Raw genomic sequence first — 26,312 nt, forward strand, 5'->3', positions numbered from 1 at the left:
CCGAGGAAGCAGATGCTGCGCTCAGGTTCATTTGTCCGTTCCTCTCTCAGGGCAACAAGCACAAACAGATCTCCGACCACCTCCGAGATGCTCAAAGCAAGACAAAGATCCAGAAGGCGGAAGTGAACCTCATCAATCAGAAGAGAGACGCACGCATCGTGGAGATCAACACCCTACAGCTTCAATTTGAGGTTGAGGATTACTTCTTGATAATATGTTTTACGCTGGCTGGAATAAAGGTTGTGTTTGTGTGCCTCCTTCAGGAATGGCAGAAGAAACTCTCTTTGCTGTTTCCAGAGCAGCAGAAGCTGACTGAGAAGCTGAGGGACATGAATCTCAAGAAAATCCCATGTAAGTCCAAGTCAATATGTTTGTGCTGACTTTTAAAACTACACATTTTTTTTTACTGATACTTTTTGGGGTGTTGCAGCGACAACGTTGGCCTCGCTGGCCGTGAACGTGGCAGACAAAGGCGCCAACTGTCGCAAACTGAAGGACCAGCTCGACGCTCTGGAAAAGGAAAGTACAGACAAGTTGGCCCAGATGAAGCAGTACAACAAGGACCTGCAGGTGAGTGCTCATTCCTAGTTGTAATGGTGTTTAATCGTACAAAATACACCTCCTTCTGTAGTTATTTTTACTACTATTTGTTCACTATGCCATGTCAACCACTTCTAAGTATACTATGTTAGTGAGACTAATCGATGAAAGACTTACTGTTTTGACAGGGTTGTCCAGATCCGATATTGATATCGGATATCTGTCCGATAACAAAAAAAAAAAATCAAGCATCAGATTACGTTGGCTTGCATCTAAAATCTTCTATACAAACGCTCAGATACAAGCAGTCCTGCAGCGCGTTTACTTGTGCAAAGCTAGGCAGCTAGTTAGCATCTAATGTTCTCCAATAAGCATACTAAGTTTTTTGTTTTTTTTACAAAAGGTAAACATGCTAGTCCATAGGCTATTAGAAGCTAGCAGCTACACATCAGCTAAAAACACAATAGCGCACCAGCTAGACAATGTACAAACCCCGTTTCCATATGAATTGGGAAATTGTGTTAGATGTAAATATAAACGGAATACAATGATTTGCAAATCATTTTCAACCCATATTCAATTGAATGCACTACAAAGACAATATATTTGATGTTCAAACTAATAAACTTTATTTTTTTTTGCAAATAATAATCAACTTAGCATTTCTTGGCTGCAACACGTGCCAAAGTAGTTGGGAAAGGGCATGTTCACCACTGTGTTACATCACCTTTTTTTTTTACAACACTCAATAAACGTTTGGGAACTGAGGAAACTAATTGTTGAAGATTTGAAAGTGAAATTCTTTCCCATTCTTGTTTTATGTAAAGCTTCAGTCGTTCAACGGTCCGGGGTATCCGCTGTCGTATTTTACGCTTCATAATGCGCCACACATTTTTGATGGGAGACAGGTCTGGACTCCAGGAAAGTACCCGCACTCTTTTACTATGAAGCCACGTTGTTGTAACATGTGGCTTGGCATTTTCTTGCTGAAATAAGCAGTGGTGTCCATGATAATGTTGCTTGGATGGCAGCATATGTTGCTCCAAAATCTGTATGGACCATTCAGCATGAATGGTGCCTTCACAAATGTGTAAGTTACCCATGCCTTGGCCACTAATACACCCCAATACCATCACAGATGCTGGCTTTTGAACTTTGCGCCTATAACAAACCGGATGGTTATTTTCCTCTTTGTTCCTGAGGACACCATGTCCACAGTTTCCAAATAAAATTTGAAATGTGTTTTCGTCAGACCACAGAACACTTTTCCACTTTGCATCAGTCCATCTTAGCTGAGCTCGGGCCCAGCAAAGCCGGCTGCTTTTCTGGGTGTTGTTGTAAATGGGTTTGACTTTGCATAGTAGAGTTTTAACTTGCACTTACAGATGTAGCGACCAACTGTAGTTACTGACAGTGGTTTAATGAAGTGTTTCTGATCCCATGTGGTGATATCCTTTACACACCGATGTCGGTTTTTAATGCAGTACCACCTGAGAGATCAAAGGTCCGTAATGTCATCGCTTACGTGCATTGATTTCTCCAGATTCTCTGAACCTTTTGATGATTTTACGTACCGTAGATGGTAAAATCCCTAAATCTTTCCGAAAGCTCGTTGAGAAATGTTGTTCTAAAACTCTTTGACAATTTGCTTATATAGTGGTGACCCTTGCCCCATCCTTGTTTGTGAATTACTGAGCATTTCATGGAAGCTGCTTTTATACGCAATCATGGCACCAACCTGTTCCCAATTAGCCTGCACACCTGTGGGATGTTCCAAATAAGTATTTGATGAGCATTCCTCAACTTTATCAGTATTCGTTGCCACTTTCCCAACTTCTTTGTCACGTGTTACTGGCATCAAATTCTAAAGTTAATGGTTATTTGCAAAAAAAATAAAAGTTTATCAGTTTGAACATCAAGTATGTTGTCTTTGTGGCATATTCAACTGAATATGGGTTGAAAATGATTAGCAAATCATTGTATTCCGTTTATATTTACATCTAACACAATTTCCCAACTCATATGGAAACGGGGTTTGTAATATATGTCTTTAAAGGCCTACTGAAATGAGATTTTCTTCTTTAAACGTGGATAACAGGTCCATTCTATGTGTCATACTTGATCATTTTGCTGAAAAGATTTAGTAGAGAACATCGACGATTAAGTTCGCAACATTTGGTCGCTAATAAAGCCTTGCCTATACCGGAAGTAGCGGACGATGTGCGCGTGACGTCACGGGTTGCAGGGCTCCTCACATCCTCACATTGTTTATAATCATAGCCACCAGCAGCAAGAACAATTCGTACCGAGAAAGCGACGATTTCCCCATTAATTTGAGCGAGGATGAAAGATTCGTGGATGAGGAAAGTTAGAGTGAAGCACTAAAAAAAAAAAAAAAAAGGCGACACTCCTGGCGACGGGAGTGTGAGCGATTCAGATGTTATTAGACACATCTACTAGGATAATTCTGGAAAATCCCTTATCTGCTTATTGGGGTAATAGTGTTTTAGTGAGATTATAAAGTCATACCTGAAAGTCGGAGGGCTGCGGTGAATGCCAGTGTCTCTAAGAGAAGCCAAGATCACAGCTGCCTTTTTGACAGCTGCAGGAGGAGGTCGCATAATCCACTCAAATCTCCGGTAAGAGCCGACTTAATATCACAATTTTCCCATCTAAAAACTTGCTGGTTGACGTATAGAAACATGTTCGCTTGACCGCTCTGTGTTAAAGCTTCACAACAAACAAAGAAACACCGGCTGTGTTTCGGTTGCTAAAGACAGCTGCAATCCACCGCTTTCCACCAACAGCATTGTTCTTTATAGTCTCAATTATTAATTGAACAAATTGAAAAAGATTCAGCAACACAAATGTCCAAAATACTGTGTTATTATGCGATTAAAAGAGACGACTTTTAGCCGTGAGTGGTGCTGGGCTGAAATGTCCCCTCCAACCAATAACGTCACAAGCACGCGTCAACATAAGCGTCATCATTCCGCGACGTTTTCAATAGGATACCACACAGGAAATTTAAAATTGCAATTTAGTAAACTAAAAATGCCGTATTGGCATGTATTGCAATGTTAAGATTTTATCATGGATATATAAACTATTAGACTGCGTGGTCGGTAGTAATGGGTTTCAGTAGGCCTTTAATCAAACAATATTGCAGTCGAAAATACTACATTTGTTAATATAAATAAGTATAAAATAATCATAGTTACATATTAATTTCAGACACAAAGTCTCTAAGGCAGAAGTGTATTAAAAAATATTAAGTAACAATTGTGGGCTTCACGGTGGCAGAGGGGTTAGTGGGTCTGTCTCACAATACGAAGGTCCTGCAGTCCTGGGTTCAATTCCAGGCTGAGGATCTTTCTGTGTGGAGTTTGCATGTTCTCCCCGTGAATGCGTGGGTTCCCTCCGAGTACTCCGGCTTCCTCCCACTTCCAAAGACATGCACCTGGGGATAGGTTGATTGGCAACACTAAATTGGCCCTAGTGTGTGAATGTGAGTGTGAATGTTGTCTGTCTATCTGTGTTGGCCCTGCGATGAGGTGGCGACTTGTCCAGGGTGTACCCCGCCTTCCGCCCGATTGTAGCTGAGATAGGCGCCAGCGCCCCCCGCAACCCCGAAAGGGAACAAGCGGTAGAAAATGGATGGATGGATGGAAGTAACAATTGTGTCCTTATCAATCAACTTACTGCACAATGTGTCAAAGTTTAGATTTTTTTGTGGCCATTCGGTGTTACAACTACACTTCCATTTAAAGAAAGCATAGTTCCATTCCAGAAGTGTAGTAACAAATGGATTAATGTTTTTCACTTGATCAAGGCTTGTCTCACATTTAACACTATAAAATAATAAGGACTGATGTATAATTCCTGCTATCATATTGGGTCAATATTGGTTATGGCCAATACTGAAGGCTCCTATATCAGTATTGGATCGACAACCCTTGTAATTGGTCAATTAAACATATACTGATCGATATGCTTTTTTGAACAAAATATAATTGTCTCACAGTCAAAAATATTATAATAAGACACTGATGGCAGTTAGGTTATAATTCACAAAAAAGGACCTAAGTGCTACCAACGCACTTCCTCAGATTCAGTGAGAAGGTGTCCACACTTCTGACTGGCACTGCATATATTTATGTGAACTGGTTTTATACTGCTAATTATTAAGACAAAAAACAATAACATGTAGGAAATTGTTAGGTCTACTTCTTATTTCTGTGTTTAAAAAAACATAAAAACACATTGTTGTTTTTTGTTTGTTTTTTGTAGTGTACACAAACAATAAGTAAAGGTTGGATTGACATCAATCGATAATGTTAAGCTCGCAAAATACACTATTGTGGAGTCCCATGACATAAAATTATAAAGTATAATCCATGTTTAATACTTTAAATTGTGATACATTTTTTTTTTTGTGTGTGAAACGTGTCTCTCCCTGCTTGTAACTTCTTAACTCTCTCAACATCTTCTCCTTTTTCCTCTTCATCCTGCAACCTGGATGCATCTGTAATTTCCACTTATCATTTTTATTATTATAATTTTTCATCCGTCCATACTTGTGATTCCATTTTGTCTTTAATTATCATCACCATCAGCTTGAGGACATGGATGATTGTCTCCTACGGGCTCTTCTGTCTCTGCTGGCTTGTCTCCGTCAGCTTTTCCAACTCATCAAGGTTATCGGTCTCACTCTCCTACATTCTTTGTTTAGCTATTCCATCTTTTCTTTTCTTCCTAATGCTGCCATGTTGCATCCTTATTTTTATTTTCCAATTAAATCATTCTTAGTTTTTGTATTCCAGCCAGAATCAGGGTAATTCTCGCACACACACACATCACTTCAACATACATAATGAATATATATTGTCAAAGAAATATATTTCTTTGATCGATATTGTGCACAAAGTGTAAGCTGTATTATTGTGTGCTCTTCCATTGCCTCAGGAACTTAGAGAGAAGCAAGCCAAGCAGCAGTCTGTTCTGGAAAACCTTTTCAGGGTCAAGGAGGAGAAGCTGTGGGAGCTGCAAATACGCAGGGAGGAACAGGAGCGTGAAAGGAAAAGAAAAGAGGTAGAGGAGCAAGAAAGACACAGGAAGGAGGAAGAAGCGGAACGAGAAAGGCAGCGGAGGGAAGAGCAGGAGGAACGGGAAAGGCAGCGGAGGGAAGAGCAGGAGGAACGGGAAAGGCAACGAAGGGAAGAGGAGAAAGAACGGGAAAGGCAGAAGAAAAAGGAAGTGGAAGAACAAGAGAAGCGGAGAAAAGAAGAAGAGGAAGAACGACAAAGACTGAGGAAAGAGGAAGAGGAGGAACGAGAAAGGCAGAGGAAGGAAGAAGAGGAAGAACGAGAAAGGCAGAGGAAGGAAGAAGAAGAGGAACGAGAAAGGCAGAGGAAGGAAGAAGAGGAAGAACGAGAAAAGCGGAGGAAGGAGGAAGAGGTAGCGGCGGCTAGGTATATGCAAGTCTCCGCCATATCTTCCAAATCAAATTTTCAAATTGCCGTTAAAGTCATAATTAGAGTTGTATATTAAAACACAATAAATATGTTTGCCAGTCAAAGATATCCTATAATACAGAGGGTTTTTTGCTGTTTTTAACAACCTATTGCCAAAACAAAAGTCCTCAATATGACAGGAGACCAATTGAATCCATTTATTTAATGCAGGCGGGCAAAGCTGGAGGAGGAGGAGGAGGGGAAAAAAAGGGAAAAGGAGCAGGAAGAGGAGGAAAGAAGAAGAAGGGAGGAAGAAGAGGAGAAAAATAAGAAATCCTCCAAGGTGACTCTTTATAAAGCCTTGTACTCGTTCTTGGCTCGCAACAAGGATGAACTGAGCATTGACGCTGAGTGCCTCATAGAGGTTTGTCACACACACACACACACGCACACACACACACATTTAACTGCAAAACTAAAGTGGCTTTGTCCGTCACGCAGGTGGACGAGCAGACTAAAGGCGAGCCCGGTTGGCTGTGCGGCAGTTACCGTGGCAACAGAGGCTGGTTCCCTCAAAGTTATGCTGAGAAATGCCCTGGCCCTTCCTCCCCTAAAACTGGCCCTGCCTCCTGTTGTCCATCCTTCCTTAAACCGCCACATTTGGAAAACTCCAGGTACTTTTAAGCGGACACAAGTATTGGAACACACCCGTTTATCACATAATAAATCAGTCATGGCCGATACTGGCTAGTGAACATCATCTTCCATTTCCCCTACGTGTCCCATGACTTTTGCACTTTTGAGACATAATGCTTTTTCTTCTTCATGCGTAGAATCCCAGATGGGTACCAAATAACAGAAGATGATGTCCCTCCTGTTCAGTTGGACATAAGCCAGGTAAGAAGCACAGTCTGGGTCGTAAATTTGATTTTCAAATGTATTGTGGTTTGCTTATGTTTGCAAACACACACACACACAGCTTTCTTTTATATTTTTAGCTTCCTCATTTTGTTTTCTCTCCCAATAGATAACATCTGATGTATTTATTTGCTCTACTGCTCTCACTAGACACAATATTAACAGGGTATCCGCGGATCCTTAAAAAGTCTCAAAAAGTCTTAAATTCATGTATCTAAAATTAAGCCCTTAAAAAGTATTACATTTATTAGAAATTCCCAAGATGGTCTTAAATTCAGTACTCAATGGGCTTAAATTGTCGGGCCAGTTATTTTTATTTTTTTCGGGGCACGTCTTTGAGTAAAAGTTACGGCACGTCTTTGAGTAAAAGTGAGTGATTTCAGTGTCAGTCGCGCGCAGACTCCTTCCTTTCTTCCTCGCGTCCTGTCTTTCAGTCAGCATGGTGAAATGCAAGTTTTGCGAGCATTGGCTGGAGGACAGCCGGTTTAAAAGCTGGCTTAAGCCTGTTGCCAATCCCGAGGAGTCCAGGTGCATACTTTGTAAAAGGGATTTCAAACTTGGCAACATGGGAATTAGAGCGGTCGAATCGCACATGCAGTGCAGTAAGCATAAAATCGCGGCAGAGAGCCAAAAACAAACACCGGGCATCTCTCAGTTCTGCGTGGGTCCAGCGCCAACGCCCCCCCAGCTAGCAACAACTGCCGCTAGCAGCCTTAACCTGACACTAATCTTCGGCGGGACACCAACATTAGAATCTGAGGTGTTATGGATCTTGCACACTGTGGTGAAACATCAATCCTACACCTCAAATGACGGGATTGGCGATCTTTTTCGTGTGATGTTTCCTGATTCTCAGGTTGCTAATACATTTTCCTGTGGAAAGGATAAAACAGCATATATTACGAGACACGGATTAGCACCTCACATCCAAGACCTGCTCTTCGACCAAGTCAACGGGTCTCGGTATGTGTTAATGAAATGTTATTTATTTTCACCCTCACCTCGTATATTATGTTTTTACTGGCGTTGGTGTTGGTTTGTTTGTTTTGGATGTCAAATTTTTTGGATCCCTCAAGATTTTTGATAAGAGTGGTGCTTATCAGTTTTTTTATTAATAAACATACAAAAAGTAAACTTCACTGATTGTCAATGAGGTTGTAGTACAGTGGGATCGCCAACCATCGCTTATATTTATAGATTTTTTATTATTTTTTTCGGTCTTAAATTTCATTCAAGGTGGTATTAAAAAGGTCTTAAAGAGTCTTAAATTTGACTTGCTGAAACCTGCAGATACCCTGATTAAGTACACCTGCACAGTCACAACAGATGCAAATTGGAAAAAATACAGGACATAACATTCTGGGTAATAATGGTTTCACTCCAGTCCTGCTGGTGGCGGTAATGCACCAGTTGCATTATTAAAGGCCTCACAATCATGTTTTGGAAGTGTGTTGTCTGAAATCAAAACAGTTTAAAAGTGCTTTAAGTAAGCCCTACTAGGAGCATGCTGCTTTGTGTGTCTGTAGCTTTAATGCTAATGAGCTGTGTTTGTCTTCAGCAAAGTGTTTCTAAAAAGCTCTACTCTGCACTTGATCCACATTTTACATAAACACCGTAACTGCACTTCTCCAATGTAATAGACCCCATATATCACATATAACAACGTAACAGGAGGACTTAAACATTAGCAACACTAGCATAGCTCTGTGAGCTACAGTGCATTTTAATAGCAAAATCATGCTGAGTTAGCATATTTACTGAGGAAAAACATGATCAAGCGTGTAGCTCTCCACGTCTGTACCTGACTAACGGATAGTCGGCAGAGCTCCAAGCTTGAATTATATGTAGCAAACCCTGCTTTTCTATACATTTAACTCGGGGGTAGGTCCCTGAAGAAAGCGATTTTTCCCTTTTCGAACCAAGGTCTGTGGCTTAGCTGAGCTCCAGACTTTATTTTAGGATGTGTAGCAAAGCCTGGCGAAGGAGTTTTTAATATGTTTTTTAAAAATAAACATAATAGTCAAACATGTCTAGTAAAACATAACTAATACACACCTACCAACATTACGCTTCCAGTTTGCAGCACCTGTCCTGGCTCGGGTTATCTCTCCGTGGTCGCCTGCCCCCTCTGCAACACACTTCCCACTCCACGAGGATGACGTCGACAATGCGCTGCTCAGCTTGACGCAGGGCGATGTCATCAACGTGCTGCAACAGAGGAACGACTGGTGGTTCGGGCAGCTTAACGGGACACGGGGATGGTTTCCCAGAAGCTGCATCACTGTTGAGGCAGTCGGCAATGTGGAGTATGAAGACACAACTTCCTATGTGTTATGGTCTGTTGTGTTCACATTTTGTTATTGTTGTTAAAAGTATGGACATGCTGGATGTCAGCGATTGTTCTCAGCTCGAAGGTAAGTTAGCAATCCGGACGCTACAACTTTTAGCCACCTCTGACTGACGCTTCCGTGTTTGTACCCAAAACAGAATATGTGGCCCTGTACACGTACGAAAGCCCGGAAGCAGGCGACCTGACCTTTGAAGAGGGCGATGTTGTCATGGTGACTGAGCACGAAGGGGATTGGTGGAGAGGATGCATTGGCGACCAAACCGGACTCTTTCCATCCAACTATGTAAGGCCTGTGGAACCAGAGGTGACATTTTATTTGACTTCATCATGAATAAGTTATGTTGGACAATAATTGGCAAGATGTTGTTGTTTCTTTTTTACCTGTCAGTACATGTTTTGTGTACTTCATGATTAATCATAGGTTATTTTCTTGCAAATATACAATTTTATTTAAAAAAGAACCCTAATATTTGGATACAAATGCAATTTTGTTGTCAGAATGTAATACTGCAACGTTTTCTAAACTGTACTGCAAGTCATTGATTTGCTCAAAACTTGGTGACGTAAGTACAGTAAGAATTCCTACGGAAGGGTGCAAACTGGATGTGTCATCCTCATTAAATGAGGACGTGTGCTGGACCTTGGATCAACTGCAATCAGTAACGAAACAAACACGCTCACATAAATATTGCGCTTATTGCAACCAATGACAGCAGAACTTTTCTATTTGAACTCTTATACTCTTACTTTAGTTATCTGTTCCAAAGATAAGATGCCTGCTCGGTGCGTATTGGCTACTATTGCGAAACTGCTGAGGCAAAACTGCCGTGTGACGTCACAATTTACCTTTTTCTTTTACGGGGCCCACCAACCCGAGAACAGGAGATAAAAAGTGAATCAGCTCTGTTGGCCACTTACTTAATAAAATACTGGACAAAGTGCATACTTTTGTTTCTACATACTTGATAATTCCGTGTTTCAAGGGACGTTTGGCAATGGCAACCCTATTTAAGTAGCATTTATGTCAGCGGCGCCATTCTCATGTTAATTGTTCGCTTTAAAATGCTGTTTTAAACGTGATATGCACCGATGACAAGAAAGATTGTTGCTGCAATACTAACTTATCACCTCGGATTTTAGTTAATGTTCCACCGAGGTTTATTTTGAAGCAAAAGTGGGCACTGAGCACATCGTTGCAACTATTACTGGCATGTGGCGTGATCACTCCCTGTGCAGTGTGCGCTCTCTTCTGGCGCCGGTTAAAACATACACTTTGATTAATCTTCATAAATTTTTGGTTATGCGATCATTTTTTTGTTAATCAAATGCGTTAACACGTTAACATTGACAGCCCTAATAAATGTTCACGTTTATGTGTGTGTGTGTGTCTCTGTGTGTGTCCCTGTGGGTATGGGTGTGTCACGGAAAGCATTCAGACCCTTTAAAATGTTTAACGTTTTGTTTCATTGCAGCCATTTGTCAAAATAAGTACATTTTATTTTTCATTAATGTACATTCAGCAGCGCATCTTGACGGAAAAAAACAAATGTAGAAATGTTTGCAAATTAATTAAAAATGAAAAATTCTAATCACATGTACATAAATATTCAGACCCTTTACAGCATCATGCTGTGGGGATGGTTTTCAGTGGAGGGAACTGGGAGACGAGTCAGGAAAGAGGGAGCATTATGCAGAGACATTCTGGATGGAAACCAATGCTTCCCATCCAATCTGCTGGCGCTTGATAGTTGTTGGAAAGAGGAAAAGGCGAAACTGCCCAAAGATAGGTGTACCAAGCTTGTGGCATCGTATTCAAGAAGACTATAATTGCTGCCAAAAGTGCATCAACAAAGTATCGAACAAAGGGTCTGAATAAATATGTACATGCGCTTTTATTAATTTTTTTAGATATTTGCAAAAAATTCCAATTTGTTTTTTTTCTGTCAAGATGGGCTGCTTTTTAGATTTTAGAAAATGGCTACAATGAAACGAAGAGTGAAAAATGTAAAGGGGTCTGAATTATTTCCATACCCACAGTAAATATGCCATTTCGTGTTTTATTTTATTGCTATTAATTGTTGGCGTCAAGGACTAGTGTTGAAAATTAGCTCTATGACTGACACATTTACAAAAATATGTGTGGTCCCTATATTAAATAGATCATTTAAATTTGAACTAAAGAATTTGGAGTGCATGAGAAAGTGGTACAAAAAGGGCCCTTTGACCACATTTATAAACAAGTATATTGCACAACCCAGCAGCAACAAAATCAATGTTGTAATAACAATAAGGAGCAAAAACTGCTTATTCCGCATGAATATAATTAACTTTCACGCCAACCGGAATCTGAGGTTTCCCACAGCCACAGCTGTTAATTTTGACCTAATTACAGATCATGGCAATTTGTTATTTCCCGGTGACTGTGGTTAATAAATTAGAGGCATTAATTGGAGCATTTATCAGGGCAGATACTAAGTTAATTATTATCATTAATTTAGGTGTCAAGACCTGGAGGCCCAACCAAAAAGCCTGGTGAGGATCAAGACACACACACTCACAGAGGATAAGCAAATTATTCATCCATGCTCAACTCTGATTGGTCAACAGAGATCGCCCAGGCCGTCACAGTCGTTGCAGGCGCAACAATGCAGCATCTGCATCTTTCCCCGGGGCAACTCATCGTGATTCTGGCAAAGAACTCCTCCGGGTGGTGGCTGGGGGAACTGCAAGTGAGTGGGTGCAACATAATAGTCACATTAAAGTTTATGGTTTAAGTTTCTTTCAAACATGCATACAGTCACAACATTATATCTCACATATTTCGAGTTTTAGGCGTGGCTATGAGTGTGGTGAGGGTGTGGTCAAAATGACGCCATCATATAATTTTCATAATGTTCTATGAATCATATATTTTCTTTAACGAGGTTAAAAAGATTTATACATACAAACCCCAAAACCTGTGTAGTTGGCACATTGTGTAAATTGTAAATAAAAACAGAAAACAATGATTTGCAAATCCTTTTCAACCTATATTCAGTTGAATAGACTGCAAAGACAAGATACTTAACGCTCAAACTAGAAAACTAAATTTTTTGCAAATATCAGCTCATTTGGAATTTGATGCCTGCAACATGTTTCAAAAAAGCTGGCACAAATAGCAAAAAAGACGGAGAAAGTTGAGGAATTAATATCAAACACTTATTTGGAACATCCCACAGGTGAACAAGCTAATTGGGAACAGGTGGGTGCCATGATTGGGTATAAAAGCAGCTTCCATGAAATGCTCTTTCATTCATAAACAAGGATGGGGTGAGGGTCACCACTTTGTGAAAAAATGTGTGAGCAAATTGTCCAACAGGTTAAGAACAACATTTCTCAATGAGCTATTGCAAGGAATTTAGGAATTTCACCATCTATGGTCTGTAATATCATCAAAAGATTCAGAGAATATGGAGAAATCACTGCATGTAAGCGCTGATATCATGGACCTTTGATTCCTCAGGTGGTACCGCATTAAAAAGCGTCATCGGTGTGTAAAGGATATTACCACAGGGGCTCAGGAACATTTCAGAAAATCACTGTCAGTAACTACAGTTGGTCGCTACATCTGTAAGTGCAAGTTTAAACTCTACTATGCAAAGCAAAAGCCATTTATCAACAACAACCAGAAACGCCGCCAGCTTCGTTGGGCCCGAGCTCATCTAAGATGGACTGATGCAAAGTAGAAAATTGTTCTGTGGTCTGACGAGTCCACATTTCAAATTGTTTTTGGAAACTGTGGACGTTGGGTCCTCCAGAACAAAGAGGAAAAGAACCGTCCGGATTGTTCTAGGCGCAAAGTTCAAAAGCCAGCAACCGTGATGGTATGGGGGTGTAATAGTTCCCAAGGCTGTTTTTATTTACGAATTACACAACGTGCCAACTTCACTGGTTTTGGGTTTTGTTCACGACAAACGGCGAGAGCAGCAGCGAGCCTCGTTGACATCACAACCTACTCTTAATATTTGCATATTTTGTACATCGCTGTAAACGAGTATATATCGAATATATCAAAGTATTTGCGCTCCAGAAAATTCGCTACACATTGCTTGTGTCATCACAAGATTCGGTGATCAAAAACGTTTTCCGGAAGGCGAATCTTCGGTGCGTCAGTAGTCAATAGTGAGAAAATAATAGGCTATACATCCGTTAATACTGTAACAATCTGCTGGAGTTAACGTTTACATTCGTGTATGATTGATGTTCATTGTTCTCATGGTTGTAATGAGAATGGTTGTAATGGAGAATGAGCAAGTGTTGTTGTATCTTTCTGGTAAAGAAGCACGTGTGTGCAAGGGTGAAATATGTGTTGGAATTTGGCTGGTTGCTAGCAAAAGATTGGCAATAAAAGCTCAAAAGACCGTCAGACCTTGTGTGACTTCTTCTGAGGGTTATTTTACAATATAATACAATTTGTTGTTACATAAAAAAAATACTTAATTTGTAAGGTGTGGTAGCTTCTATTTTGCTGTATCAGGCCTCCTTGATCAATTACATTAAGAGGAAACCTTGCAACTGTAAAGCTGTAGTTTCTGATGGAAATTGGAGGGAATTTCCTGCTGTATGCGTAATATTACATAGTTATGAAATAATAACTTTTTTTTTTACATAATAACTTTTTTATAACTTATATTATAAAGTTAATTTTATATTAGCCTCCACTGAAATAGACACATGGCAGCATGGTGCACAGGGGTTAGTGTGTGTGCCTCATAATACAAAGGTCCTAGGTTCAATTCCAATCCCGAGGTCTTTCTGTGTGGAGTTTGCATGTTCTCCCCGTGACTGTGTGGGTTCCCTCCGGGTACTCCGACTTCGTCCACCTCCAAAAACATGCACCTGGGGATAGGTTGATTGGCAACACAAAATTTGCCCTAGTGTGTGTGTGAATGTTGTCTATCTGTGTTGAGCCTCCAATGAGGTGGCGACTTGTCCAGGGTTTACTTCCGCCCAAATGCAGCTGGGGTATGCTCCAGCAACCCCCGCCACCTCAAGAGGTACAAGCGGTAGAAAATGGATGAATAAAATAGACACAATGCACCAGATAGCCAAGGCAAGTTTATTTACAGATCACACTTAGTACACAGGACAATTCAAAGTGCATTACTAAAATAAATTATTGCTGGGTATTAAAAAAAATATGTATAGACACTACATTCCCCTCTAATCCCAAAAAATGTAACAGGTTGCATCTGTAAAGCTCAAGTTTTTTTTTCACTAGGCTCGAGGCAAGAAGCGTCAGAGAGGCTGGGTTAAGTCCTCCAACCTTAAACTGCTAGGACCCTCAAGCAACAAGTCCTCCCCCTCCCCTCTGCCAGGTGACACACCTTATAAATGCGAATGGTGTTGTGGTAGTTGCCAACCACGGCATATCCCGTTGGCCATCATTTGGATTTATGTGAATATAGTCAATAATGGATGCCCGCAGTGTGCCAAGTCATCGCCATGTACAACTACACGGCCGCCAACCGCGATGAGCTGAGCTTCTCCAAAGGTCAGCTGATCAACGTCCTGGACAAGACTAACTCTGATTGGTGGAAAGGAGAGACCAACGGCATTACGGGCCTTCTGCCCACCAACTACGTCAAGATGACCACCACTGAGTCGGACCCCAGCCAGCAATGTGAGTAAAAAAAAAGAGCAGTTGTGTACTGGGAATACCTTTGATAGTGTCATAAGTGCTTGGTTTACTTCAGGCTGAGTAAATTCTACTTATCATTGCAAAAATGACAAGGGTAAGTTACAAGGTTAATTTGTAAGAGATCAATGGTAAATATGGGCACATTTGCCATAAAAACACTTCATTTTTTGGTACGGTACATGCATTAAAATGATTTATCGTGATAAAATATACCAATTAGATTGGATGTTAAATTAAGCGATTAAGTGAGCGCCCTTATGTTTGCTTGTTTAACATGAAGCAAGTATAACTATAAACTAAATAAATGTAAACAAAAACAGAACCTAATTTGTTTATTAGCTTTCAAATAATTATTAAGTCACTATATATTTTTTAAAAGTTGCTTAGTTTTACAAAGTGCTCTAAAAACAAAACACGCTAGCTAACAGCTGGCGGTCTCATGGTGTTAGCTTCATATTGAGTAGACATGAGAGTACTTTAGATTAACACTTTTTTAATGATCAGATTAAAAACTGTTAATAGAATAATTCCCCCTTCAATTACAGCTTCTATTTAAAAAATTGTGGCAATTCATTCACATTTCTGGAATCGGAAGCCAACAGTTAGCATTGCAGTGTCCTGGTGGTGCTAGTTTCTACTCTACTGTCCATTAAATATATTTCTAATAGTATATTTGATACATTTCATAACATTATAGTACAAACCCTGTTTCCATATGAGTTGGGAATTTGTGTTAGATGTAAATATAAATGGAATACAATGATTTGCTAATCATTTTCAACCCATATTCAGTGGAATATGCTACAAAGACAACATATTTGATGTTCGAACTGATAAACTTTTTTTTTTGCAAATAATCATTAACTTTAGAATTTGATACCAGCAACACGTGACAAAGAAGTTGGGAAAGGTGGCAATAAATACTGATAAAGTTGAGGAATGCTCAACAAACACTTATATGGAACATCCCACAGGTGTACAGGCTAATTGGGAACAGGTGGGTGCCATGATTGGGTATAAAAGCAGCTTTTGTGAAATGCTCAGTCATTCACAAACAAGGACGGGGCGAAGGTCACCACTTTGTGAACAAATGCACGGAATTTAGGAATTTCACCATCTATGGTCCGTAATACCATCAAAAGGTTCAGAGAATCTAGAGAAATCACTGAACATAAGCGATGATATAACAGACTTTCGTTCCCTCAGGCGATACTGCATCAAAAAGTGACATCAGTGTGTAAAGGATATTACCACATGGGCTCAGGAACACTTCAGAAAACCACTGTCAGTAACTACACTTTGTCGCTACATCTGTAAGTGCAAGTTAAAGCTCTACTATGCAAAGCCAAAGCCATTTATCAACGACACCCAGAAACACCGCCGGCTTCGCTGGACTGATGCAAAGTGGAAAAGTGTTCTGTGGTCTGACGAGTCCACATTTCCAGTTGTTTTTTGGAAACGATGAACTTCGTGTCCTCCGGACCTAAGAGGAAAAGAACCATCAGTACTGTTCTAGGTGCAAAGTTGAAAACCCAGCATATGTGATGGTATGGGGGTGTATTAGTGGCCAAAGCATGGGTAACTTACACATCTGTGAAGGCACTATTAATGCTGAGAGGTACATACAGATTTTGGAGCAACATGTGTTGTCATTCACGCAACGTTATCATGGATGCCCCTTATTTCAGCAAGACAATGCCAAGCCACTTGTTACAACAGCGTGGTTTCATAGTAAAAGAGTGCGGGTATGAGACTGGCCTGCCTGTAGTCCAGACCTGTCTCCCATTGAGAATGTGTGGCGCATTATGAAGCCTAAAATACCACAACCAAGACCCCAGACTGTTGAACAACTTAAGTTGTACATAAAACAGGAAGGGGAAAGAATTTCACCTGAAAAGCTTCAACAATTAGTTTCCTCAGTTCCCAAACATTTATTGAGTGTTGTTAAAAGAAAAGGCAATGTAACACAGTGGTGAACATGCCCTCTTCCCTTTCTGTTAATTATTATTTCCCAAAAAATAGTTTATCAGTTTGAACATCAAATATCTTGTCTTTGTAGTGCATTCAACTGAATATGGGTTGAAAAGGATTTGCAAATCATTGTATTCCATTTATATTTACATCCAACACAATTTCCCCCAACTCATGTGGAAACGGGGTTTGTAGATTATATTTATTAACAACAATGTTAATTTATTGTTTTTCCATCCAGATCTTGTATTTCAAGACACCAAAAAATGAACACATTGGACATGATTAACAGCATTTAGTGTATATTATTATGATTATTAATGCATGTGCATGACCCACATTAATATTCCTGCTATATTAATGTCTGCTGTCTCTCCCTCATCTGGCTCACCTTCCCCTTCTCCGCTTCATCTCTCCTATGTTTCCTCTGTAGGATGTGGGCTTTCCTCTCCTCTTCCTTCTCCTCCTTCCTCCTTGTTTTCCTCATCTTACCGCAACCCAGAAGTCCAGTCATCTACAAGAACAGCACCAGGCTCACAGGCTTTTTTTAGGACTTTTAGGACACTTTATTTGCATTTTCCATTGATCCTTGGTTTATTTTATATGTGTAGTGAAGAAAGATGTTTTGGTGTGATGTTGCATTCTTTTCACCAGCATATCTTTTTTTGCATCTCTGGCCTTGAAGCGGTACCTTACTTAACATTAACTACACCAGTCTTCCTCCATTCAGGCCTATGCAGTCATGATTGGTGCTTTATATCATTAACAACAACAATAATGTGCCTCATTCTTGCTCATTGCTCATGTAAATAAACTCAACCACTTTTAACAATTAAAAAATATTATTTTACCACACCTGTTGTGTTTATGTCACAGGACATTGTAGCGTGTATTGTGTGCCTATGTGTGTGTTACAGGGTGTGCTTACCTGATGACCCTTGACACCATGACCCCCCAAGAGAGGAAGAGGCAGGGTTACATCCATGAGCTCATTCACACTGAGGAGACGTACGTGGATGACCTAGAGCTGGTGTTGGAGGTCTGAATGTGTACACACACAATGTTGTATACTAATACACATGTTTCTTGTTGCTACCTCCACCGTTTTTTATTTTCTTATCTACATAAATTATCTATGTATTTATCTTTTCATATTTCTGGTTTTACATTTAATCATAGTCATTTTTGGTTTTAACCAAAAAAACAACAACTTTATTGTTGTTTTTTGAATAGAAAGGGAAACAATCACTTTCAGTCCAAAAATTTGGGGATGCATGTTTTTCAGTGGATACACAGCATAATCAATATGTGTTTTAAAAAAAAATTATATTTAGGAGTTATTTAATAAAAATGAAAAAAAAGATATAGTATTCATATACTATAATGACATTTTGATATTTAATGCATGTTTAATGTAAATATGTTTATATTCTATATAAATATCTTTGGTAAAAAAAAAAACTTTTTTTTTTTTTAAATACAAATTTATTTTATTTATCAAAAACACTACAGAAACCCTAACCTAAAATATTTTTAAAATATCTATATTTTTCACTATTACTAATTACATTTAATAAAAATATCTCATCTGCCCCGGGAATTTGAGGGATTTTTTTATTTTGTGTGAATTAAATTTAATTATGTAGAACATGCATACTTGAAATAAGCCAATTTGTAATCTTAGTCAATATTGATACTTACTTACTTAATTTAAAATTGCTGTTTCATATCTACATTATATTAACTTAAATAGCTATTGTTTAAAGTTGGCAAAAGTAATCTGATCCACATTGCACATGAATTCAACATAATTATGGTCAATTCCATGTAACTTGTTAATGCACTTCTATTTGTGATTATTTATCATCAGATATCATTGTAATTGTGTTTGTTAGATTTCATTCCATCCATCCATCCATTTTCTACCGCTTATTCCCTTTTGGGGTCGCGGGGGGCGCTGGCGCCTATCTCAGCTACAATCGGGCGGAAGGCGGGGTACACCCTGGACAAGTCCCCACCTCATCGCAGGGCCAACACAGATAGACAGACAACATTCACACACTAGGGACCATTTAGTGTTGCCAATCAACCTATCCCCAGGTGCATGTTTTTGGAAGTGGGAGGAAGCCGGAGAACCCGGAGGGAACCCACGCATTCACGGCGAGAACATGCAAACTCCACACAGAAAGATCCCGAGCCTAGATTTGAACCCAGGACTCCAGGACCTTCGTATTGTGAGGCAGACGCACTAACCCCTCTGCCACCGTGAAGCCGATTTCATTCCATTTTATTGTAAAAATTCCTCCCCACTTTTGAGGCTATATAAATCTGTGTTGACAAAGTTTGATGCCTGCGTCGTCTGAGTGCTCTTGTTGTCTCTCAGGTGTTCCACAAGCCCATGTCGGACTCAGGTCGACTTACAGAAGGCGAGATGGGCGTCATCTTTGTAAATTGGAGAGATTTAATCATGTGTAACACCAAACTACTCAAGTAAGTACTTAGTATAAGTATTTATTGGAATAGTACCTACTACTACATTCCAATGTCCACCTTGTAAATGTGTTTCCTTCATGTCTGTGATCGGTCCTCACAGGGCGCTGCGTGTCCGCAAGAAATTGGGCGGAGAGAACATGCCGGTCCAGCTTATTGGTGACCTGCTGGCATCGGAGCTGACACACATGCAGCCGTACATCCGCTTTTGCTCTTGCCAGCTCAATGCCGCCGCCCTACTGCAGAGCAAAACGCACAACCAGCCCGACTTCAAGGACTTCCTTAAAGTAGGACTCTGTTTTGTTTTTGTGTAATGTTAAATATTTGTTTTATTTTATGACAACTAGCAAATCATAGCAACTACAAATATGTTACAAATATGCCCTCTAATGGCTAGGGATAAAATCCATCCATCCATTTCCTACTGCTTATCCCTCTCGGGGTTACTGGGGGGCTGGAGCCTATCCCAGCTGCACTTGGGCGAAAGGACCCTGGACAAGTCACCACATCATTGCAGGGCCAACACAGATAGACAGACAACATTCACACTCACATTCACACACTAGGGCCAATTTAGTGTTGCCAATCAACCTATCCCCAGGTGCATGTCTTTGGAAGTGGGAGGATGCTGGAGTACCCCGAGGGAACTGACGCAGTCACGGGGTGAACAGTCACAACATCTTAATATGTGATCTGATCCTCATTACACGACAATGAAAACCATTCTTCTCCACAACATCTATAATTTTGGTTATTTATTTCACTTTTTTTTACCAAAAATTATACATGGTGTTGAAGAAAAAATACTGCTTGTCTGTACATATATATGCATACATTTGCATATCCATATTGTTTACATGTACACAAAGTGGGGACGGAAAGTATTCAGACCCCTTTAAATTTTTCGGTCTTTGTTTAATAGCAGCCATGTGCTAAAATAAAAAAAAAAAGCATTTTATTTTTAATTAATGTACACTCAGCACCCCATTTTGACGGAAACAAACAGAAATGTTTGCAAATGTATTAAACAAGAAAAAGTGAAATATCACATGATCATATTCAGACCCTTTGTTCAGTATTGAGTAGAAATACAATTTTGAGCGAGTACAGCCATGAGTCTCATTGCGAATGATGCAATAAGTTTTTCACACCTGGATTTGGGAATATTCTGCCATTCTTCAGATCCTGTCCAGTTCTGTCAGGTTTGATGCTGAACATTGGTGGGCAGCCGTTTTCAGGTCTCTCCAGACATGCTCAGATGGGTTTTGGTCAGGTCTTTGATTTGGCCAGTCAAGAATGGTCACATAATTCTTCCGAAGCCCCTCCTTTGTATTGTAGTGTGCTTAGGGTCATTGTTTTGTTGGAAGGTGAACCTTCTACCTAGTCTGTGGTCCTGAGCACTCTGGAAGACGTTTTCTTCCAGGATATCTCTATACTTTGTCACATTCATCTTCCCTTCAATTGCAGCCAGTTGTACTGTCCCTGCAGCGTAAAAACACCCCCAAAGCATGATGCTGCCACCACCACGTTTCACTGTTGGGATTGTATTGGGCAGGTGATGAGCTGTGCCTGGTTTTCTCCACGCATACCGCTTAAAATTAATGTCAAAAAGTTTAATCCCAAAAAGTTCAATCTCTGTCATCCGACCAGAGGATTGTATTTCTCATAGTCTGGGAGTCCTTCATGTGTTTTTTGGAACTTTTTGCCGTCTCCCTACTGCAACTCTTGAGCTCAGCAACAGTAATCTTTGGGTTCTTCTTTACCTCTCTCACCAAAGCCCTTCTCCCACGATTGCTCAGTTTGGCTGGTCGGCCAGGTCTGGAAAGAGTTGGGGTCGTCCCAAACTGTGCCCTCTCTTCTGGCGCTGGTTAAAATATACACTTTGATTTTTCTTCATTCATTTTTGGTTATGCGATAATTTTTTTATTAATCAAATGCGTTAACACGTTAACATTGACAGCCCTAATAAATATTCACGTGTGTGTGTGTGTTTGTGTGTGTGTGTGTGTGTGTGTGTGTGTGTGTGTGTGTGTGTGTGTGTGTGTATATATGTGTTTGCGTACACATACATATCTAGATATATATATATATATATATACATACATATATACATATATATATGTATGTATGTATGTATGTATATATATATATATATATATATATATATATATATATATATGTATATGTATGTATGTATGTATGTATGTATGTATGTATATATATATATATATATATATATATATATATATATATATATATATATATGTATATATATATATATATATATATATATATATGTATATATATATATATATATATATATATGTCTTAATTGGATTATCCAGAGAATAGTGCTCGATACCGTGGTAGAGCGCAATATGTAGGTGTGGGAAAAAATCACAAGACTACTTATATATATGTATATGTATGTATATATGTATGTGTATTCAAACACTATCAGTTGGTTTCAATCTTACCTCGCAGATCGCTCACAGCGCATAAGAATGAATGACAAAACTTTGTGTATGATAGTGTTTGCATACACATACATCAATACATATATGTATATATATATATATATATATATATATATATATATATATATATATATATATATATATATATATACAGTATATATATATATATATATATATATATACAGTATATATATATATATATACATATATGTATTGATGTATGTGTATGCAAACACTATCAGTTGGTTTCAATCTTACCTCGCAGATCGCTCACAGCGCATAAGAATGAATGACAAAACTTTACCGCTGGGACCACTGCTCTTCAGTTTGTACATTAATGACCTACCTTCCATTAATGAGGATGTGGAGATCTTAATATATGCTGACGACACAGTTTTGTTTAGTCACGGTTCCGATGCAAATCTGGTTGCAGCTAAGCTATCCGTAGTAATATCCAAAGCAACAGACTGGCTGAAGGAGTACTGCCTTACGCTGAACACAGATAAAACTGCCACAATGCATTTTTCAAACAAACTAAATCAAAGTGTTCTCTCAAACATCTATATGTGTATAGTTACATGATCAATAATGGTGAGGAAGGTAAATATCGATGCAGGATAATGGATCCTACACTAAATTGTAAAAATTTTGTTGAAAAGGTATTTCATGTTCTGAAATATAACATTACTAACTTCCAGCAAATCAGGAGCTTTTTTTTTAATCATTGGAAGCAGCTAATTTGTTTTTCAATGCAATGATCATATCACATATCTCCAGCCGGATCGTTTTAAATTTCCTCAGATCATTACATAATCAAACACTGAAAATCCTTGATAAAAAGCCTCGGCGATGCCACCATAGGAACATCCTTGAAAAATACATTATACTTAGATTTCAAAACTTCATCAGGTACTCCAATATCAACCTGGTACGTAAGATACTTAATGCTGCTGCTCCACCACCCCTAAAAATATATGTACAGCTACGCTCTCAACTAACAAACAGAGTGTTAATGTCTGTACCCAGGGGTGACTGTAATGTTCCAAAAAAAAGTCTGTCTTTTCCCAGTCAGCCTTTTCCTACAAAGCCATCAAAGAATGGAATGGACTTTAAGAAGCCTAAAGAACAACACTTGTTCGTCAAAGACTGGCTTTTAGACCACCAGTCCTGCTCACATTAACGATACCAGACGGGTGTTTGTCCATCAGAGTACCAGTCTAATCGTATAATATCTCCATCTTGTTTACATATGCAGTACCAATGGGTTATATAGCTTTTGAATGATACCCTCGTGGGTACCATAAACGCGAATGCACTGTATGCTGTGTTATGTGGATTTCGATAAAAACTGTTGCTCTTTATATCCTTCTGCACTAATATGCTACTCGCACTTTCTCTGTGTATTGCATTTGTATTTTAAATTGATTTTCATCATGTAATTTCAATCTTGCAATGTATTTTTAATAATGTGTCATTTTAGTTGTGAATACTAAATGTGCGAGAAAAGGACTACAAATGGAAATGAGCGTGGTGCTAAATCTGGTGCAGCCATCTTTTTATTGCAACTGCACACTTCAAATACACAAATACATACATATAGATACACATATATAACGTAATTATTCCTAGTACTTGCATGCATAATTTATGAACAATATTTGTCTGAATGTCATACAGAAACAGTAAGTGTTTTACTTGAATGCACATCATTTATTTGTTTCAAACTGCCAAGTTTAATCTAACGTGCCATCAAAATAACCCTTTTTTTTTCAACTTTGTATGCATTCGGTTACTGCCTGATTAGCTTTGGTGTATCTCAATGAGTATGACTCTTAGTAAGAGGCAACATTTGTAGGTAGAAGTTTTTATGATGGACACTGACATCGGCACACATGTTCTTTCATCTCCTTCTGCGTAGAAGATTGCCACTAACTACCGCTGTAAAGGAATGCCGCTGTCCAGCTTCCTGCTGAAGCCCATGCAGAGAATCACCCGTTACCCTCTGCTCATTAAGAACGTATGGACAACACAGAGGAGCATCCACACAATGCAACTTATCTACTTTTAATAGAATTGTCATGTGCACAGATCTTAGAGCATACCCCTGACCACCACGCCGACCACGCTCCTTTGAGGGAAGCTCTGGAGCGCGCGGAGGAGTTGTGCTCTCAGGTCAACGAGGGCGTGCGGGAGAAGGAGAACTCCGACCGCTTGGAGTGGATCCAGAGTCACGTGCAGTGTGACGGAGCCATCGAGGTTAGAACTTACTGAATATAAACACTGAAATATATTGTTCTTGTTTGGGTCAATCTGCCGTCATTTAACAGCCATTCTCATTCGGAAGAATTGTGCAAAAATTGGAAAAGCTGCTCCCATTTTTTTCTAGTTTACTCTAGGGTTAGACGATTATATGATAGTGATTAATTTCAGTTCCATCACTGTGATCAGCTATTAGCATTTTTACCTCGAACAAACCTGGCGGAAATGTCTTTTAGAACAGTGGTTCTCAAATGGGGGTACGCGTACCCCTGGGGGTACTTGAAAGTATGCCAAGGGGTACGTGAGATTTTTTTTAAATATTCTAAAAGTAGCAACAATTCAAAAATCCTTTCTAAATACATTTATTGAATAATACTTCAAAAAATATGAATGTAAGTTCCTAAAGTGTGAAAAGAAATGCAACAATGCAATATTCATTGTTGACAGCTAGATTTGTTGTGGACATTTTCCATAAATATTGATGTTAAAGATTTCCTTTTTTTTGTGAAGAAATGTTTAGAATTAAGTTGATGAATCCAGATGGACCTCTATTACAATCCCCAAAGAGGGCACTTTAAGTTGATGATTACTTCTATGTGTAGAAATCTTTATTTATAATGGAATCACTTCTTTATTTTTCAACAAGTTTTTAGTTATTTTTATATCTTTTTTTCCAAATAGTTCAAGAAAGACCACTACAAATTAGCAATATTTTGCACTGTTATACAATTTATTAAATCAGAAACTGATGACATAGTGCTGTATTTTACTTCTTTCTCTCTTTTTTTCAACCAAAAATGCTTTGCTCTGAATAGGGGGTACTTTAACTAAAAAAATGTTCACAGGGGGTACATCACTGAAAAAAGGTTGAGAACCACTGTTCTAGAAGATACTGCAGTATTTAACAGTAGGAAACTAACAATGCACGGTATAATCCTGCACGGAACAATCTGCCTTAAATGACCGTGGTCCTGTGTGTGTCTGTGAATGTGTGTGTCTTTGTGTACATGTGTTTGTGTGGATGTGTTTGTATCCGTTGGATAGGTTGATTGGCAACACTAAAAGGGTCCCTAGTGTGTGAATGTGAGTGTGAATGTTGTCTGTCTATCTGTGTGGGCCCTGTGTACCCTGCCTTCCGCCCGAATGCAGCTGAGTTAGGCTCCAGCACCTCTCACGACTCCGAAAGGGACAAGGGGTAGAAAATGGATGGATGGTTGCATGTGTGCGCAACCGTCTATGTCCATCGTCACGAAAGTAAGGTCCCTGTAATTCAAAATTAAAGTTTAATCAGCGTTGTGTCTCTTCCCTTTTATATAGTTGGAAGTGCAGGTCATAAGAATAAAATAAAGAACTATAGTATATACACAGTATTTTAGGTTTTAAAAAAACTCGACAATCTGGTCACCCCTTGTCGTTTGCCAAAGCACTGGTGAGAATTGATTGATTGATTGAAAGTTTTATTAGTAGATTGCACAATACAGTACATATTCCGTACAATTGACCACTAAATGGTAACACCCGAATAGGTTTTTCAACTTGTTTAAGTCGGGGTCCACGTAAATCAATTCATGGTACGAATATATACTATCAGCATAATACTGTTATCACACACGTTAATCATCTGACTATATACATTGAATTATTTACATTATTTACAGTCCGGGGGGTGGAATGTGTGTGTGTGTGTGTGGGTGGGGGGGGGACTGATGTATACAAGTAATTAAGGAATACAAACCATTTGAAAGTGTTGTTTAGTGAATTTTAAAACTTGAAATAAAAGTCTTAGTATTCATTACAACACTGATATACTTTGTTTACTGCAGAATGAAGTTTGTGATAAGCAAATGTGTGACGACAAGCAAAATAAAAGACTTTTAAGAGGAAAACACCATGGTCCTAAAACCGAGTGTGGGTTCCCCGTACCGCTGCACCTCTTGTGGACACAATCACACATATGAACAAAATAACAGTTGTTAGCTGGTAGCATTAATTACCTCACTCAAACATGGCGGAAATGACTGTTACAAGATACTGCAATAGTAAAAAGTAGAGATGCAATGGTACTCTGTATAATCCTGCCTCGTTTGCTCTATCATCTTGTTGCTGGGCAGAATTTGCGTGAGCGATATAGTTAAAGTTAAGTTAAACTTTACCTGCTCAGTGGCTTTGTGGTT

General features: G+C 39.2%; 1 protein-coding gene across 6 annotated transcripts in view; it reads left to right on the forward strand.

Annotated features, from left to right (window-relative positions):
• The window catches only part of LOC133553009 (intersectin-2-like), a 99,596-nt gene that overhangs the window by 48,148 nt on the left and 25,136 nt on the right, over positions 1–26,312 (forward strand). For 4 of the 6 annotated variants that reach the window (XM_061900728.1, XM_061900724.1, XM_061900729.1 and 1 more), the window contains 20 exons: positions 51–191; positions 264–351; positions 431–570; positions 5,157–5,237; positions 5,506–6,011; positions 6,225–6,417; positions 6,495–6,667; positions 6,827–6,890; positions 8,988–9,217; positions 9,285–9,325; positions 9,399–9,565; positions 11,760–11,793; positions 11,869–11,990; positions 14,522–14,618; positions 14,729–14,923; positions 17,830–17,951; positions 19,296–19,402; positions 19,506–19,689; positions 23,798–23,896; positions 23,968–24,135. In XM_061900728.1, coding sequence (XP_061756712.1) covers positions 51–191; positions 264–351; positions 431–570; positions 5,157–5,237; positions 5,506–6,011; positions 6,225–6,417; positions 6,495–6,667; positions 6,827–6,890; positions 8,988–9,217; positions 9,285–9,325; positions 9,399–9,565; positions 11,760–11,793; positions 11,869–11,990; positions 14,522–14,618; positions 14,729–14,923; positions 17,830–17,951; positions 19,296–19,402; positions 19,506–19,689; positions 23,798–23,896; positions 23,968–24,135 — 2,952 coding nt within the window. The remainder of the gene's footprint in view (positions 1–50; positions 192–263; positions 352–430; positions 571–5,156; positions 5,238–5,505; positions 6,012–6,224; positions 6,418–6,494; positions 6,668–6,826; positions 6,891–8,987; positions 9,218–9,284; positions 9,326–9,398; positions 9,566–11,759; positions 11,794–11,868; positions 11,991–14,521; positions 14,619–14,728; positions 14,924–17,829; positions 17,952–19,295; positions 19,403–19,505; positions 19,690–23,797; positions 23,897–23,967; positions 24,136–26,312) is intronic. The other 2 variants (XM_061900726.1, XM_061900727.1) reach the window with 2 other exon arrangements.

Source organism: Nerophis ophidion, linkage group LG05 (assembly GCF_033978795.1).
Source record: "Nerophis ophidion isolate RoL-2023_Sa linkage group LG05, RoL_Noph_v1.0, whole genome shotgun sequence".
NCBI lineage: Eukaryota > Metazoa > Chordata > Actinopteri > Syngnathiformes > Syngnathidae > Nerophis > Nerophis ophidion.